Genomic DNA, 19950 nt, shown 5'->3' on the forward strand with positions numbered 1-19950 from the left:
ATTTTTTCTATGCACAAAATCTCTTCTCTTTATTTTTTGGTTATTCCTGTTCTGGGTTTTCCTCCTAGACTGAAGGATTACATAACTCATAGCTGTAACTCCCTTTGAATTGTCCACTAGTAATTCCAAATTCTGTAGCTCTAATAACAGATTTTATGGCTCTAAGCAGGGTATATTCTCCCCTAGCACTCAACTTGAAAAGCCTAACACACAACTCGAATGTTGACCAGTCCACCCTTCCTGTGGTATCTGCACACGAAAAAGCCCATGCCAAGATCTCCTGGAACTCAGGGAAGACAAAGATATTCTCAGTCTCAGCCACAACAGGCAAGATGATGGTTAAAATACATATTTCAAGGTGGGCCTACAATTACTCCCTCCATATGCCTCCACAGTTCTCCAGGAAATCATTTAAACTTTCTTAAACCCACCTAAGTTTCATCATCTTCCAAAGGTGTGTTGTAATTGTGATTTCTGATTTCATGGAACAAGACATATTTTTGCAAAATACTCATACTCTTCTTTTGGAGGCTTCTACTGTAATATTAATCAGTGTTACTTCATGTAACATGCTGTGAGTTTTTATACTTTTCAGCTGGTTAGAGGAAATATATTGAAGAATATTTAGTATGACAGCTAAAGTTAAAAAAGCTTTGATTTATCTCCACTTTCCTTTACGTCTGCCATTTTCTATATTCCTTCTTGAACAGAAAAGTTTAAAGGAAAGATTTTCTAAAGCACTTAGCATAGGCCTAAATGTTTCCCCTAAAGGAAAATCTTAACTCCCACTGATTTCAATGGCAGGACTGTAATGGAAATGCAAAATGATTTTGAAATTCCCACCTTAAGAGATTTCAGTCTAGACATAAGGTCTGTGATCTGTCACCCATTTCTTTCTTGCCTTAATTCAAGCTGATCTCTTAATATCTTGTTTCTTTTACCATTGACATTTTAAAATAAGGTTTCTATCTTTTAAAAGGTATTTCATGGTAGACTTTCTCCATAAATTCATCTTATTATTTTATTTTTTTTTTATCTAGCAGATGCATTATTTGTTCCTAGGTAAATCTTTTTAAATTCCAACTTGTATTGTACACGAAACCTCCCAGGCACTTATGATAAACTGATGCTTTCAAAATCTTCTATTATGTTGTCAAAAGTGACAATGATAGCAAATTCTACGTCTATAGTAGTGCTCCCTACTTTATTGCTAGTAGAATAGCCAGACTAGAGCTGTAAATATGCTACTCCAATTTCCTCAGCCAACTGCAAAATGTTTATTTTACTTCTTCTCCTAATGCCAACCCTTTTAATTTACTGTTTCCTTACTAAAAGGCTCCGTGTTATACAAGTCTGCCACCAGCAACAGATACATGTTGGATATTTGGCCTCCATCCTACACATATTTCTGTTACACAAAGAAAGCAGGAAAGTGGCTCTCCGACGGCTGCTGAGGCTCTTAACTTGCTGCCTGTTCTTGTATTTCACAGTAACAACTCACAGACCATCTACATAACCAGAGGGCTCCACAAAAACACCTCTGAACAACACTTTTTCAGCACAGAATTAACAGAAAGATGGATATACAACAGGACAGGAGAAAGATGTCTCAGCAATCAAGTACTGGCCAAAGTTGGTTTGATAAAATATAGATGTACTCAAAGCTCTCTAGAGAGAGCTGGTGCCCCTCTTCTATTCTTTTTAGGATGGCATCATGACCAGGGTTTGCCAACTCATTCCAGGGGCTCCTGGGACAATCACAGTTACAACATACAGCACCAGTATCAAGGACAGTCCTTGTCAGGTGAAGAAAATGAGAGGCAGCACAGTGGTGGATGAAATGCTGCTGTTGCTTTGATCCCGCTTTTGTCTGCGGGAATCTGGAGCAACTTACCTAACCATAAATATTAGGAAACAAATGGTCTTTCTGTCCTCTTATGCAGCAGGGAGATTTCTTAATGCATGAGATGGTTCCTGTTATTTCCCTGGTGGTACTGTGACACAGGCACCCAGATCACTCACTGGATATAAAGTAGGACAGTACTGTTTTTGATAAGACAGCTGTAGTACTTGAGCTCTATGGAGAGAGGATGTCTGCCTTCAGTATTGCTCACCTGATTTTGAAGAAGGTTCTCCACTTGAAAACGGGGACAAAGATATGCTTCACTGAGGCTACAGCAGAACAATGTTGATGCTTTGCCCTGAGGTCAGCCTTGATACCGTCTCTAGTGATGCTCCCAATTTTTCCCTAGGGCACATCCTCCCTGACAGTTTACGGAGGCACACCAAAACAGCACAGCAAATATATCCTCCACAAACAGGGCACCTAAGCTGCCTTCCCTGGAAACAAAAGCACTTGGGGGAAATGGTACAGCCAGTTCTCAACATAGCATAGCGTGAGGGAAGAGCTAACACGCATAGCGGGCCTTGGAAGCCAGGACGTGCTCCTGGCTTCTGCAGTTCAAACACAGCCCTTGATGCCAGGAGATAACCTGCAGAGCCATCTGCGCTGCTTCTAGCAAAAACCAGCACAGCATAGCAATGGAGATGCAATGAAACTAGCTTTCATCTTCCTTTCCCCCCCTGCAATGGTATAAAACTTGACACTGGCTAACTTACTTATTTCACAGGTAGGTTTTCTAGCCCACACCATGCTTTTGTTGCCACAGTTCAACTGCTAGTGCCAATCAAGCTTACAAATAATTATTTCTGTACTTACATATATGGATACTTTTGTGCATTTTATATTGACAAATAAATATTTGCACAAGCACATCTTAGCAAACTTTACATATCTGAAAAATTCTGCCATCAAATTTGCTGTCCTATTTAAGAACACCATGAATTGCTCTAATAAGCAGAACCACGGATGACATTAATCTTCAGTATTGTTCAGGTCTCAAATACTCAAAAATATCAATTTAGAAGCAAACCACAGAGTTAAGAAAAAAAAGCAAACCTTGACCAGATATTCAATTTTCCTAATACTACTGTCATCCCAGGATGACTTCACCTTTGTAATCCTACTTCCTTTACATGTCTCCTCTTTGGAAAAGTTAGAACTTAAGCTGAGATGTTGTGAACAACTGTGGAGGACTTCAACCTAAGATGAAGCCCACTCCATGGAAAGTGTACTAAGTGAATAAACACAGGGTTTTCAAAGCAGATTGGAATATCCGTTCAGGCTACCACCAACCACAATCTCTATTTACCTCCCAAACATTAAAATGATGTAGACAGAAGGTAAGTTGAATTTTACATCCATTTCCACCTTCCAAAGAGCTAGGAACAAGTTAATAAATTCTTCTTACCAAGCATGTGCACACTCCAAACTTATTAAATACATAGGAAAAAAATAAAACAGATTCCTCTTATCTTGAAAAGAACTGGCCATTTATGCCCGCTTCGAACAGTGTGAAACCTGTATCTTCTTTTTTTTAAATGCCCCGTCATTAAAAGATTCTACTACAGGTTTTCAAACCCTGAACATCAAAGTTAACACTGTGTGACAGCTGGTATGTTCCAAACTCATCACATTTACTGGTCTGTAACAGGGTAAATGACACAATTACCTGCTGTAATTACTGTTGCTGACAATATATTTTCCCTGGTGATTGGTCTGTGTGACTCAGAGCTGCCTGTCTTTGTCAGTCCAGTCCAAATCTCCATTTCCATGTGACTTGGACATTAACTCAGGAGGTATTTACAAATTAGTTCCAATATCTGCCAAGACAGATATTTGGGGTAGTATAAATTTATCTTTTATTGCATGATTAATCTGCCTACCACTCTAATATTATTTTGCATTAGAAAAAAAGTATTTACAATGAAATTCTGTTCCCCATTTAAATCAAATGCTCGTTTCTTTTATTAATATATTGGAAGGGAAACACACTAAATTGAGTAAATAAAATGAAGGAATAAAATTGCAAATAAATAAGTACATTGATATTTTCAGAAAATGCTCATTCCTAAAGCAAAATGTGAGGTAAAAAAATTAAGCGATAAAACATTAAGTTACTTAATTCTCATTGCCTTCTTGTGACAATTTTAAAGAACACCTACAGAAGACAACAGCGACTTTTGATTTAGAGCAATGTGAGTTTCAGGCTAGTCAAGCTAGCTGACTGCAAGCATTTCCCTGGAATATCTATCACTTTTAAAATATAAAATAGATACAATTGCTTGCAACACTTCTCCTAAGAATATACTTAAGATGATGTGAAAAGATTGCAGCATATAATAACAGTAGGAAACAGATGCAGTTTTTTTAAGATGATTTGGAAGCTTGTCAGAAAGCAAAAACACTCCTACAAGAACTCCTACAAACCTTTTAGGTAGAGCAGCCTCCTATTTTATTGCTAAGCTTGTTGACAGAGCTCTTGGTTCTCAAGAGAAACATCAAGATTTTCAAACTTTTTGTTATTTGTTGGGGAGGGCCTCAATTATTGCACATCTGAGCACATAAATTGTAAAGGTAACTGATTTCAAGAAAGTTGATTACCATTTCTGAAATAACTTCTGGTTTCAGTTTTATAGTTCAGTCTTGAAGATGCCACAAACCCTCTAGTGTTTTCTTAAAAAAAAAAAAAAAAGAAGAAGACAAGACAGAACAGTTCTGTATATTGAGAAAGACCTCAGGAAAAATATCAAGTATCTTTATAGACACAGTACTTTCAGAAACATTGCCTCGCAATATGTATCTTCACTAGCAAAAATAAAATTTCACTCAAGAACCTTGGGATTCTGTTGTACAGGAGCACAGCACAGACAGCGATGCTTCCCTTTGTATCTACGTGACTTTTCAAATTAATGATGATTATTTGGCCAGTCTTCCTTGGGGCATCAGCAGAACAAAACCGTACGGATGGGTTCCAATATATTTTCTCAGTAGGTGGTATTTGTTCCTTCTTGTTGGCCAACTCTTTGACTGCTGCAGAGAGGACCTGCCAATCACTCTGTCTTCTTTATTCATTTAGATGAACTGGCAAACACACACAGAGCAAATTCTGGAACTGAAACTAGTTTTAGACAGAAACAGAAGGGCAGAAAAAGCGTGAGTTTAGCTTCCACTCTGCACGTTTGTGCAGAACCAGCCGTGGCCTGGCTGCAGAATCATCAGCACATTTCAGTGTGAATCAGAAGTTACATGCAGAACTAAAAATATAAGCTTTCTTTGGGATTATGCATAGGAACACAGACGCCGGATGAGTCAGTGAAGTGGATAAGCCCAATATGTTTACTTTGTGCACCAGGACATTTCAGGGTAGATTTCAGCATAATTCTATGTGCAAAGGACTAGCAAGGACACAACTCCTGCTGTGGTCAAGGGGTCTGTACCCCAAGTAAGGCCACTACTTAAGCACATGGGTGGAAGAGAGGCTTGTAACCCAGAAGGCTATTTCTGAATTATTCTGTCTGTAGAAATTAATTTCTAATTTGAAGAAGCAGTTTGATACAGTGAAGTACGTTTGTTTTTGTAAGTCAAAAATCATCAGTCCCAAAGACTGACAAAAAGGAGTAACATTGATAAAGATCTATCGCAGAGACAAACCTAGGAAGGATTTGTCAAAAGAAGATGACAAATACTAAATTACCATGACTGACAGTATAAAACATGAGTTAAGGAAACAGTCTGCCATTTAGCATAAAGCAGGTTAATCTCTTGTAAACATTTCCTGAAAAACAAAGGACACTTCTAAGATGTTTCAGGAGTCAGCGATTACCAGACATGCCATGTAGCACGCAATGGGAATCAAATGATAAAGAATGAAAAGTTCCCATGCTCACAGGTTGTCTGAACAGAAATAATTTAGGGATTCATACCTGTCCAAGCAGGAAACTTCCATATTCATTCAAAGAAAAAACTTGCAGCTATAATACTTAAAGAAACGGCTTCTGAAGCCCTGGACAAAATTAAAAAATGTCATGTCTCCTCTTGCAAGTCTCGACAGACAGTTACTTTTCTTACCCTCTGCCTTTTCTTACAACTGTGTTATCCTAAGATTGGAAATGTTTTTCAACAGTAGAATGCCAGCAGACTGACAGACCTTATATCCATATACTGCCAGCTGTATCTACTACTCTCAAAACCTGGCTAATTTATACCATGGCTATAGTCACCTTGATTTTACTGTGAATGTATAGAAAACTGCTGACTTCAATACAGCACGACCACATAACCTTAAATAACTCTGCTGTTCCTTTTTTAAAAACTGTCTTGCTTTATCCAGCAGCTCCAGTCTCTCACTGACCTTGGCTGGAGTCCCTCTGAGAACAGGCTGTGCTCTCCCAGCATGAGGCAATCACCAGCTGGCTCAGACATGATGGATGTCAGCTATCCAACTTCCTTCACTTCTGCCTCGCTCAACGAGGCAGCAGCAGACTCCCATCTCCTGCGCCAGAAAGATCCTTACAACTTCAAAGAAACTGTCCTCAAGGCTGCCTACTGTGTTTCCTGATCTTTGCAGTCTATCTTTCACAGTCTGTGATCATCCACAGAAGGGTGGGCCGGGGGAGGTCATGTTGCCATTAATTAATGTCAGCCATCCTCTTGCTACCATCATCCTAATTCCCACAGTCCACAACTACCATCCAGTATTGGGATGAACAGATGAAGAAGTTTCGACCAGTTAATACCCCATGTACTCTTCAGTCTCTTGTACTTAAACTCTTCTAAAGAAAAACGGCAGCTGTTTGCTGATAATTCTGGGTGCAACTCAGCTCCAGCTTAAGGTATTTAAATTCAGGTGTCTACGTGAGCGTTACTGGGCAGGATTCTACTGCATAAACACACAGCCAGCTAAAAAGTCCCACCTAGCCTGGCACCTCACGGGTATCCAAGACACCAGCAAAGGTTATAACATGAGGCTCTATGGGAAGACTAACAGCAGTCGGAGAGCAAGTAGGATACACCACAGCATCTAAAAAGGCACTAGACCTAGAACTGGGCAACCAGATCTTGCTATAGACATCTAAGTTCTCATTTTAGTCAGTGTAACCGACAGAATTCGTCAAGTGTAAACTAGATACCTAACATGGGCTTGAGTTGCCCACAGATAAGGGGCTCAAACTCATGGAAAGAGGTAACTTACTTTGCCTGCATCCAGCTGTCACTCAAAAGCGCAAGACCTACAAGGTAGGTCGTGTCGGATCTGCTAATCCCATGATGACGACTGCCTCGAACCTCTAAATAGACAACTGAGTTGGGTCCAGCTGAATCCTTGACCTCTGTTGGATACAGTGTGAGCTTAGATGAAGGCATCTACATTTGGTTGTCTTAATTGCAAACTGAATTCTGCCTCTTGTGTCAACTTCAGTAAAATTCTAACATGAAGAGTCAATGTAATTAGCTATGGAAATGAATAATTCATTCAGTGCTGTATGGTTTGTTAGATTATCTATTTTTACAATGTTCTCTGTTCATTTTGCTATACTGCTACATTTCTAATTTCCAATCATATTGTACTGACACAGCACCTAACAGCATTGCAGAAGTTGTCAAGGGACGCTGGGTGCTTGGAAGCTGCAGAGGGGTTCAGAACACTGAGAAATGGCAGGTACACTGGATGTCTGTCGTAATACTGTGAGATAAATATTAAGCAATGTTAATGTTTGAAAATACTGTCATTTCAGAATTTTTACACGGAAGAAGGGTCTCACGGGAGGGGAAGTGGAGAGGGAGGTGCTGATCTCCTCTCCCTGGGATCCAGTGATAGGACACATGGGAATGGTTCAAAGCTGTGCCAGGGGAGGTTCAGACTGGACACGAGGAAGCATTTCTTCACCGACAGAGCGGTCAAACCCTGGCACAGGCTTCCTGGAGAGGTGGTCAATGCCCCAAGCCTGTCAGTGTTCAAGAGGCATTTGGACAATGCCCTTAATAACATACTTCAGCTTTTGGCCCTGAAGTGGTCAGGCAGTTGGACTAGATGATCATTGTAGGTCCCTTCTAACTAAATATTCTATTCTATTCACTCTTTTCTGAGTTACTGTTTCAAACTAAGTATATTCTCAAGTTGATACCTGTACCTCTTTTTATATATTGAAAAATACCTCATTCCCCTAAGAATGGAAAATTTATTCCTTGTAAAACAAAATAATCAATTCTGATGTCTGCTTCTGCAGAAAGACAGATTTTAAACAGTATACAGAAACTGTAGAATTGCAAAATAGTTAGAGACTTGCTTTTGATATAATACCTTTTACCATCCTCTGTTCCTAAGGCCAATAGGGAATCCAGGTCTATAATGCATTGATAGATAAATAGAGATGTAGATATACTTATAGACACACACACACATATACCAAATCTACATACATTTGGTAAAAGAATGATTTCTGTAAAGAATTTAGCATCCAATACCAAAGATCAAACATTCATATCTTTGTCAAGGGAATAAATTTTCTGTTTATCAACTCAAAATATATTCTACCAAAGAGCCTTTAAAAATGTGTTGGATTTTGATCAGCTGAGAAATCAATCCTGCTATAATTGCATAGCCAGCTGAACAGTTGTTATGAACTGGGTCAGTAACCAAGGAGGAAATGGAACCTAAAAAGTATCCTCTAGGAAGGAAAACAAAAGGCCTCATTCCAAGTTAAAACAGCATCCAAACTAAGTTGTCAACGATAACCCAATTCAATCCAAATAAAACATAAATGAGTTCCGTTGTATAAGATACAGCAGATATATAAAAATGACTTGTGTTATTATCTTAGTAATGCGGTTGCATAGCAACAAGCTCAGTCTGAATGATCATTCCTTTATTAGCTTTGTGAATTATCTTACAGCTAGAAAGTGGGTATTGGAGAGAATTTATCCTGAAAGAGGATTGAGAGCTTCATGTAGACTGACATACTATAAAGCAGAATGGAAACTGGGCCAAGTAATGGAAATCAGAATCAAATAGAGCATTTTTAATTCGAAACCTGTGCATACAAGCTGACTTCTCGAGTGCTTATTACTAGCAGCAACCCTGACAGTGTAGCTGGGGACCGTCGCCTCAGCGGAGTTTAGATTACACTGTGTGATAATGCATGCGCATGCACGTTATTTCTAATATAATTGGGGCAGGGAAATCACCAAAATCAGAGATGGAAAAGACAGATGGTTCATCTTGCCCACATCATTATAAATCCAAAACCGCATGTTTTCTCTGGTGCTTTGCTGACTACAACATTTCCTTACTCAAGCCATAGTATGCCACTCCAGTGATGTTACAAGCCCCTGTCAGTATGCTTGCTTATTGCTCTGTCCCTCGCACCATACCGCGCAATTATTCTGTCTTTATTTAAGCACAGTCAACAAGCTCAGCTGTTGTACAAGCTGCAGAACTTGACGAAAACTTGAAATGTTGCTGAATGCATCAAAATAAGTCAAGGGAAATAACCAGAAAGAAATTAGCTTTTTTTTATTGTCACCATGTCTCACGTTACTGTATTTTCAAGTAACAAAGCTGGTATACTATAAGCATGTGACTAATTTGAGGTCACAGACTTTTTTTTTTAACTTCTTTGCAGCAGTGAAGAGTAAAGGGTATACAGCAGCACTGAATAAAGTTGCATCTTGTGGCCATATTTAGTCACGTATTAAAATGTGGCCTCATTTACCAGAGTACTAAGCACTATCAGCTCTTATTATCTTCAGGATGATTTGTGGATGCTCTTGTGTATCTGAAAAAGCAGGCCAATTTTATACTGTTAATTAACTGAGAACAAGCATGCAGCTTTAAACACAGAAGCTGGATGACTTCATTCAACTCTGGATTACATCAGTCTTACAGTAGCTTACCTCCATGGAAACCCAGGCAACTATACCACTCTTAGAAGAGGTTGGTGCAGGTGCTAAAACACAGCCCACATTCCTCACATGAAAGTTAGATTGTATTCTTCATTTTAAATAAGGAGAGGCATTCCCTTTCAGTTCTCAGAACTCATTTGTGGGAACTGAAATGTACAGTGGGAACAAAAATAGCTAGTAATACATGATATTGTGAAATACCCACACTTCACAGCTTGCTGGAATCCTACCAACGTACACTGGTGCAAACCCTTTACCTGACCTACATCAGAACCCATCAATGAACTTTTTCTGAATATCTGAAAGGAATGTATTGCAAGTCTGGAATTTTACCTGGCCTGTGCCCTAGGGATTAAAGATGGATTTTACCTTCAGCATCCTCACAAGTAATTTAACAAAACTTTTTCTCAAGTATCCCTGCCATTAAACATAATTTCTGTTGCACAGTATAGGAAAAAGAGGAGATTTCTCAGACTGTTGTTGTCCCAAACAATTGACAGATTTACAAGTCAAAAATAAACTAGTGAAATCTGCACAGAAGCCCACAGGCAGATGCACTTTTATGAACTTGAGTTTCTAGATGCCAAGAGGAAACATTCACCCAAAGTATGTCAGAGTACTATGTTAAAAAAATAAATAAATTTAAAAAGAATTTAAAAAGTAAAAAAAAAAAATGATGGGGAATGTATTCCCCCCTCAAAAATAGCTGTATCTTGCAAGACACAGAGGGTAACAACTGGGCAGCCAGCAAAACACCTGATAATCTGGGGATCTGAATCATAAACAGTGCATGAGCTGTGTTATTTCAGCAAAATCACAGGTCCCTGTTACTGGCATTTCAAGTCCACCCAGATACCAGACTGGTGGTTCCCATAGTGAGGGCATCTGCGTTTGGGGGATAACGATGGGTTGCATTAGCATTGCAAAGACACTGCCACTGTTTCCTTATAAGCATCCTCAGAAGACTTGCATTGTAAACAAAGCATTAATGAAGGAAAAGGAGGCAAGAGCCAACCTTTGGCTATACACTATACCAAAAAACCGCAGATGTGAGTTTATTTCCTGGCTGATAGGATAGTGAAAACTGGGCGCTGGCACGTATAAAGCAGATTTTTTTTATCAGATGTACACAACTAATACTGAGACTTCCAAAGATGAGGAGAGAAGAGAAAGAAGCTTCTAAAGGTAACTTCAATTTCTACTGAGGACTATAACTATACTTTTAACGCTTTATGCTCAAAAGCAGTGGAGGAAGTTCGGCAGTTCTAAAAGAAAAGAGTCTCCTGCCCTCTGGAGAACATCATTAGCCCATCATCTCCTGACCCAGTGCCAGCATGGAGATAGAAGTATTCTAGAGATGTTTCTTTAAAATCCTTCTTCATATACATGCACCCAAACACACACTCAGAAACCCCACCATGTATCAGTGCTTAGCAAAACATCAAACCAACAGGTCTCTTTCTGAAGTGCGACACTCCCAGTGACATTAGCTGAAATCCAAGCAGATGTGTAGGTTGTATATAAGCCACAGCTATCTAAAAGAATGGAACCAAACAGGAGGGCTTAGGAAGGACACAAGTTTGATTGCTGTGGGCAAAGCAAATGTAAAATATATCACAAGGATGTGGCCTGTTGGAAATACAAAGCGAGAAAACATTAATGGCTGCATGGGAAAAAAAGCAGAAAGATAGCTGAGAGAGTATCAGATGCACGAGTGCTGAAAGGGGTAACTGTGACAATCTGTTTTTTATGCATTATGTCGAGGTGAATTTGTTTCAATCATCCCACAGTATCATTAAAGAGCAACGAATATGGGTCCGACGTGAAAAACTAATGTCAAAAAGTACTGGCCACTGACCTGCAGCAGTGCAAGCCTTTCCCTACATTTTTCCCTTTACTATTGACACCCCCCAAGTAATTACTAATTAGTATTATTGTTATCATATTTCCTACTTTCTGCACATTCATCATCATTATGCAGCTAAATGTGTAGTTTTCTCCTTAAATCTTTCCCATATGTCAAGTCAATCTCCCTAGACCCTTAATTATTTTAATGTTGGTCTTGGAATTCCTTCCAATTTGCAACAGATTTGCGACTTAATTTGATTTAAAAAATATGCAGAGCTGCCAGTATTCCAAAGAATTAAGATTTCAGGTGTCACTCAACTTGCTACCACCATGCTTCTTGGTAATTTATGTGGAAACAACTATTAGACTTCAGTTTACTGTGAGAGGCTATTGCAGAAGAAAAATTAAATGCTGCTGAATGCATTGACACCATTTTCAGGAAAATGTTGTTAGAAAAATCTCTGAGACTCATAAAGACTTAGATAGGCTGGGGCGGAGGAGGAGGGAGGCCTAGCAAGGTCCAGCTGGATACACCTAGTTAAAGCCCAGTGGGTTCAACACATCTTTCATTGCTTTGAGTAGGCCTTCCATACGGCCAAGTCAAAAAGCCCGAAGACCAAAGCCATTCATCTATTCCACTCAGTCCTTTTATTTCTAAAGAAGTACTTCATCCCTTCCATCTATTTAGAGTCTGACGAATAAACCCTGCAAATGTTCCCACCACAGTCATGGTACATTACATAAAAATCCTTCACAATTTTCTTTAGAAGTCAGAAAACAAACCCAGGAGCATGAACCTGACATTACCAGGCTGTAATGCACAATAATGGCCTCACAGACTTAGAATCTCCACCTATTTTGCCATCTCCTTTGGCTTCTAAGCTATTTCTTTCTAAAAGCAAGCAGGAGCAAAAAATCAGCATGACTTAGCTTAAGTGAAAATGAAAAGGAAAGACAACATTGTCTGGAATGGATTTAGCAAAATGGATATGAAAAAACGTTACAAGGTCTGCAGGCATTTAAAACATGCCCGCAGGAGCGGTCCCACACAGCTCAGCACTGCTGCGGGGATGGATGTGGCTCCTCATGTGGCTGGACCATGCTTGGAAGAAGTGGGCCACGATTTGCAACATACCTGATATGCTTTTAATAATTAATCAGTTAGGAATTCACATGTATTTCCTGCCAAAGTATAGCACAATTGTAATACCTCACTGGTGTGAGGGTACAAAGTTGTAGAACACTCACTTCTCTCTCTAAAAAAAAAAAAAACCAAACCAAAAAAACCCCAACCCAAAACCCAAAACCAAAACATGAATTTGCTAAACCCCATAGATGACAACATGTACAAACATTAATGCAAAGAGTCTGGTTTATATGCTAACACACTCCGTACTTCCTATGTCTGTCTTACATTCGGTCATTTATCACCTTACCCAGACCTCGGGTGCTGATGGGGAGCCCCAGTGCCTCCCACTCCAGCACCACTGGGTGTGAAACACGAAACAGCTCCTGGGGAAGAGTTCTCTGGGAGGGTAACATCAGCTGTGTTACCCTCCCCATCACCTCAGGGACTCCCACCCACGGGGAGGCTGAGCACACCACCAGCACTTCCATCAGTGTCACCTCCCCCTCTTATGCTGACTGGAAAGCAAAAAAAAAAGAAGGTGGCCCATGAGATTACACAGAAACAGAGCCTTAAAAAGCATCTGGGGCTCAGAAAATCCATGGCTTCTCCAGGCCACGTCATGCATCTTCCTCTGCCTTAATACGATCTAAGGAGGAGGCACTAAATCTCACAGGGTCTTCGTTCTTCTGTTCCATTTTTGATGGGTTACTTAGATAGGTGAGTGGTCCCAAGGCAGGAAAATAAAGACATCTGTTCAGACTAAATGTGATTAACCATCCACTGTGGCTAGTCAGAACTCCTCACTGTGAGAGCCAAGTGCGAAAAAGAGAGAGCTCTCATCTCTCATTTCCTAACTTCTCTTTTTTCCATTTAAAAAAAAAAAAAATTGGTGCAAGAAGGGATATATATGTATTGCTCTGTTCAGAGCACTGCTACCAGCTGCAGATTACACAGCAGCCCGAAAGACTGGAGGTGACACTGGCTGCAACCTTGTTTCTAGAAGGAAAACTTTCTTTCTTCCAGCCAAGAAAACAGCCCGTGCATTTTTGTAATCCCAGGCAGAGTAAGGATGTAAGTGTTACTACTCCAGAAAAATACTAAGGCGTTCAGATTTAATCATATCTAACAGTGATGGTGCAGCATACTGCTACACATATAAAACTACCCCAGCACAGACTCATGCCATTTTCTGCCTTCCTTCCCCCAGCACACCACCATTACATTTCAGGCTCTGTGAAAAGCAAAGTGGAAGGGGAATAAGATGATACCAATGTAGGGAAAGCATGGTAGCCCAGGGCATATTTTTTATGCTTTTAATTTGCCGTTTGTGCACCCATCTGGCATATGGGTGCAGCTTAGGACTCATCTCCCTTCTCATAGCTATGATTGATTTCTGAACATAAAATCAGTCACGAACAACAGATTTCTGTGTAAATACGGTTGTGACTAACTCAAGCTAACCCTGCGAATCTTGCTTCCAAGATGAATACAAATAACAAAATCTGAAATTGATGTCTTCATTACATCCTTTGTTGTGAAAATCAAAATGTAATTCAGATCTATTGTAAAACTTGCAATAAACTTGCCAGGAAGAAAGAGACTGGAGCTGTTCTGGAAGCAGCTATATGCTGTCTAAATCAGTCTTTTGTGCCCAGGACTCTGACAGAGATAGATAGCACAGACTTCTTTTCAAATGTCTCATACAGGAGAAAAACCCTTCAATGTCACTGATTTCATGTCTCTTTTTTATCTTGATCAATGACTGATAAATTATATATGTGTGCATAGAATGGAACAATAAGGCATTTTACGTTAGTCTGCAGGCAAGCTGTGTGGACATCACTCACATCATAACTTGCCTAATCAAAGTTCAGGTATAATTCCTCAACGTCTCCTTCCTGCGCTTCACCTATCCTGTGCAAACAATGACATATTAATGCCAAGCTACAGAACATTTTCTTTCTGCTCAGTAACATTCCCAAGGATGTGCTACCAGAGCTTCTGGTCCAGCTTACAATAAGTCAGCTATTTTATGCACAGCTACAGTTCCGTAACTGGATTTGATTACACAGCATTACAAGGAACAGTGTGAGTTGAAATATATTTTAAAAATTTAACGTGTAGTAACACACAGGGTCAGTTGTCGCTTGTTTGCCCTATTCTCATTATTCCTGAACCGGATTGAAAATCTGCCTCCTCTTCAGTTTCATTGATATTTCAGCCGGCAAGTTAAACCCAGAATTGCCGATGAGGCAAATAGAGACTTGCCAAGAACTCTAAATTCTGCAGAAGGCAAAAGAAGGTTGAACGGCTAAATTTAGTTGCAAACACTGGCAAAAACCAAAGTGCATCAGACTCCCTGTACATGAGTACTGAGAGATTTGAGCAGAATTGCATACTGTACAACCACACCAACGTAAGTCCTGGAGCTTTTGGTAGTTTCTGTAGTATGTGTGCAGTACCAAGGTGCCCCTAAAATACTCGAGGTTGCCTTTGCACATCAGAGATGTCTGTGTGAGGCTTCTGCAGCATGGCTCTCACAAGCAGTTGGCAAGAGGCATCTTCATAATACCCTTCTGCAGCAGCTGAAAACTGATGCTATCGAAGCTGATGCTTCCAGCCATCTTGAGGAAAATAGAAAAGAGCAATGCAGAAATTATGTCCTACAATACCCATTTTTTGCATTAATTATGTAAAACAGAGACTATCCAATGGTAAGAATGTAAATGTATTTTGCATATCAGTGTTTGAATTGGTTTTAAAATACCATTCCTTTTACAGACATCTTTCCCACTTTTCATTTTTGCCAGATGTAAACATCAGGCTTTTGTATGGACTATGGAATACATCAACTATTCTGTGTAGCTTCTACAATAAATCTGATTATTAGAACAAAAAAGAAATATGGAAAACCTAGAAAATTCTGTTAAGGACAGTGCACAGACTTACTTTCACAGATATGCTAAGTTAAACAGGGTACTCTTCACAAAACCTTTCAAAAATATCTCCTTAATTTGCAGAGCTCTGTCTCTTTGGTCTATCATGATTGCTTTTCTCCTTACTGTCCTGCTTTTCTGCCTGATAAAAAGGCTTAGTTTATGCCTTTAACTTCAAGAACTAGCACCGTCATGACAACAAAAATTGAGCTTAATCAAAATAATTTCCAGTTGCAGTGAATGGGCCGTGAGCTCGTGATGCACAGTGAGGTGTGCTGGGAACGGACAAGCTGGTCTCTCAATTCTCAAAGTGCAAAAATTTCTACTTGCTGCTTTCTACAATCAAAAAGGCAGATTAAATTGATAGACTTAAATAGAGCAAATGCAAGGTTGGCTGAGACAGGTTGAGATCCCTAATACACTTTACTGCCTTCATTCTCTAAACAAAACATTTTTGGAAAATACTTTTCCTTCTCAAGTCCTAGATATCATTTGTTTAGCTGAATGACATTAAAGCTCCACTTAAATTAAAATCAAACAAATAAACAAACCAAAAAAAGACAATAAAGGGAAGTATAATGAGTTTTTCTTGTAAACTACTTGCTTTAAAATACCGCAGTATGCTGTAAGATAAAATAATCCTTGGGAAAAGTCAGCTATACCCAAGTATAATGGCCTAGACTAAACCTATTGGTCTGTTTGCAGGATAGAGAAGTACTGTCACTAGCATCGTAAACTCCTTCCCACTGTTATTTTGCAGTGATTTATTAACATACACATCTTTCAGCAGTCCTGTAAACACGGTCAGTGTTTCTACTACACCGAGCTTATGTTGGTTCTCAGAACAGAAGAAGTTTCTTTGGGAGAGACAATGCTAAGCAATCTAGTAGTTTAAACCTCCACAGACTCCATGTTAAAGCCACAGCACGATACCCTCCCTACTTGTGTTCACTTCACCTCTTAGATTTATAGCTGGGCAAATGGGTGCACATGGAAGTCTCCGAACTCAGGAGCTTTAATAGATGGTAAAACCAGCAAAGAGCAAATAATTTGCTGAGGAGTGAAAAACCTATAGCAGTCTCATGTACAAATATATACACTTGCCACCTGCTTTAATACAGTGCTATAATGTAAATGCTCTGTGTCACTCATGTAGACTAAAACAAGCACAAAATGCCAGTTACTGATCAAAGCACATGCCTTTAAATGTATCCTGTGTTTCCTTCAATTTTTAAAACATAATTAACCTTTCACTCACTAGCTGTTTGGTAGAAATGTCATGCAAGAGTCTCGTAAGTCTACATACCTCAATAACTGAGCAGTGCCTCCACTGGAGGGGGTCACAATAGTTGTGGAACCAGAAAAAAAATGCAGTTCTTTTGTGACATACACACTTGATGATGTTAGGTTGCCATTCATTAAAATTCTACCACCCAACAGGCACTGCATCCCCGTGGTTGCCTCTCAGTATCCAAAATTCACTATAATTTAACTCCAGAAAAACTCCAGGTCCCAAACGACAGTGAGTAGCATTGCTCAGCCGTACAGAAAGTCACTGCATGACTTACAGTTCATCTGGCCTAGAGAGTCCTAAGAGTTGAAATCTTAAAAAACTCTTTCATCTACTTTGCTTCCTTTTGCATTAACTTTTCCCAGCTTAATCAAGGGAAAGGTGGAAAAGAAATAATTTATTTTGTCACCCATCAGGCTGATTTCACAGGGAACTATTATTTACAAATGTGGAGCCAAACTCAATTTGGAATGTGAGATCTGTAATGGATTTCCAGCAAGTTTTACGCCTGTTTGACTGTCCAGAGCTCTTGAACTGCACTGAATTTCACAACAGTACGTTTCAGCAAATATGAGGAATGCAATGTGTGGAGTACTGAGAAATACCTTTATTGTATTTATAGGCACCGAATGCCCCTGTGAAGCTGTTTGCAATGCTTTACCATTTGCAGAGTTCAATCAGAACAGCAAGTTAAGGGAAGCAAAGCGGAGAAAGTATCACAGTGATTTAGTTTAAGTCAGTCCTAAAATAATCCCAACATTGCTTTACTCCTCAACTGAGGGTGTGGGAAACACGAGAGAGTGATCAGAAACATACTGGTTGCTTCAGAAAGGACCTGCAAGCAGCCTATAACTTGGTCCTTCAAGAACTGAGCTTACTGCAGTAAAATAGTGCTTGCCAGTGTATGTGAGAAGAATGTCGAGTACAGGTAAGACAGTACGCACAAAAATCACACATATGTGGTTTCAAATCTATGTCCCTCAGTGCTGTGCATGTTTGGGTGAGCAAATTATGCCAGTTTATGAAGAAGCTGTTTCTGTACCAAGACATATCTTTGATGCTCAAAAATGTCAAGACATAATGGACAGAATTAAATAAATTTAGAAATGAACTTCACAGTGCTGTCTCCACATTCTGAATACTCTAATCCATTTATATCCAGCTTTACTGTCCAAGAAAGTTTTACTGAACAAATATATTCTCTTATAGAAAGAGCTAATGTGTTCCCCTGTGCACACAAAATAGTGGTACTATTTTGTTCACATACGTTTTTCTTCACTGAGAGAATGTGCCACATCTTTGAATCACATTTGCTTTATCTGCCTAGTAGGAAAAAACACATTCCCCCCAGGAACACTTAGAGTCAGCCCGACTGTGATACAGAAGGCTGTTTTAAATGTTCACTGTTCATTCCATAACCCTAAAATACCTTGCAATAAAAGAGGACTAGAAGACAGAAAGTCAGTATGAACCCAACACCTCCTCTAGAGCATCAACTGGCAACAGAGCGACGAGGGAAGATACAGAGGTAAGCCCGGCCATGCTGTCCAGTGGCTCAAGGCAGGCAGAGCTCCTGCCCTCTGAGCTCAGGATTCAGGTGGGGAAGCTCCCCGACGCAGGAGAATTCAAAACGAGGAAAACAGCCACTTCTAACATGCAGCAAATTTAACTCCATCAAAAGTTTGCAGAAGAGTCATTATACTCCAAGTGAAGCTGTACTGGTATGCCACATGAAAACCGAGTAACCCATAGCACTGGTTTTGCTCTCTTATATTTCCCTTCAGCCTACTTCCTTCACCTTTTTGATCAGCACCCAAAACCATGCAGACCTATGAGACAATCCAGACCGTCTTACAATTTCAGGCAAATGATACAACATACACATAATCTGTAAAATGCATTAGCGTTTCTGCACTGTATCTTTGTAATTATTTTGCTGTTTATTCTGTTTAAAATTTCACATAGACTTTCTGTGACTCTGACAAAGATTAACTTTAGAAGAATTGTATCAGTGCTCCTAAATACCATCATCCTGTTATTTCCTTTCACAAATATACAGCTCTTACCTGTACATGAATAATCATCAATGCGTATATAACCCGTTTTGCAGATGCACATAAAGGATCCTGGTGTATTTACACACATGGTATTCTCACGACAGTAGTGCCGCCCTTCAGCACACTCATCAATATCTGTGAATAAGGCAAAGGGGAACATGAGTCAAATTCAGCAGCGTTCTTTGCAATCTCTCGATACACCACTGTTCACTTCCATCAGTACTGAGTTAGACTAAAAAGTTACTTCAACAGCAAGGCATTTTGGAAAGTTTTGGGGCTTTCTCCTTTAAAAAAACCTGCTTGAAGTGTTCAAACAAGACAAGCAGCATGAGCTTTCTGTGAACAGCTGTTAGTGGAGTTACAAAGAAGATTACATTGGCTTACATCTTTCCTGTTGAAGTGCCTACGATGTTACTCCTATGATTTAAATAAGAACAAAACCAAAATAACTGGGGTCCCAAACAGCAAACCAACTGCCTCAGCACTGCAATGTCATCCATCACTGTACCTGTACACTCACTGCAGTCATCAGTATACAAACACACTACTATAGGCATACTATATGCCTTTGATCTAACAGGTATTATTGTTTGGGAAGAAACCGTAAGGAACATGGTAAGATCTGAAAAGACACTGGAACTTATTGTAAGTTTCTATTAGAACTATAAAGTAGCCAATCAGTAATTTTAACATATATAAACACATATATCTATATCTATACATATCTACATACATATGTATATAGATACATATACACACACCATATCTGAAAGGAACCTGAAAGAATCTGATTTATATAAAGACCTGCTCTGACAAATTGCAACTTTATAAAATACTTGTTGGAGTGGAATACCTGCTGCAGTGTAAAGTCCTAGAGCAAACTCCAG

General features: G+C 39.5%; 1 protein-coding gene across 1 annotated transcript in view; it reads right to left on the reverse strand.

Moving 5' to 3' along the window:
* The window catches only part of NELL2 (neural EGFL like 2), a 154051-nt gene that overhangs the window by 50552 nt on the left and 83549 nt on the right, over positions 1-19950 (reverse strand). Inside the window, exon 13 of the mRNA XM_069802231.1 lies at positions 19073-19198. Within this exon, the coding sequence (XP_069658332.1) occupies positions 19073-19198 (126 nt within the window). The remainder of the gene's footprint in view (positions 1-19072; positions 19199-19950) is intronic.

The sequence above is a fragment of the Haliaeetus albicilla genome, chromosome 14, assembly GCF_947461875.1.
Source record: "Haliaeetus albicilla chromosome 14, bHalAlb1.1, whole genome shotgun sequence".
Taxonomy (NCBI): Eukaryota; Metazoa; Chordata; class Aves; order Accipitriformes; family Accipitridae; genus Haliaeetus; species Haliaeetus albicilla.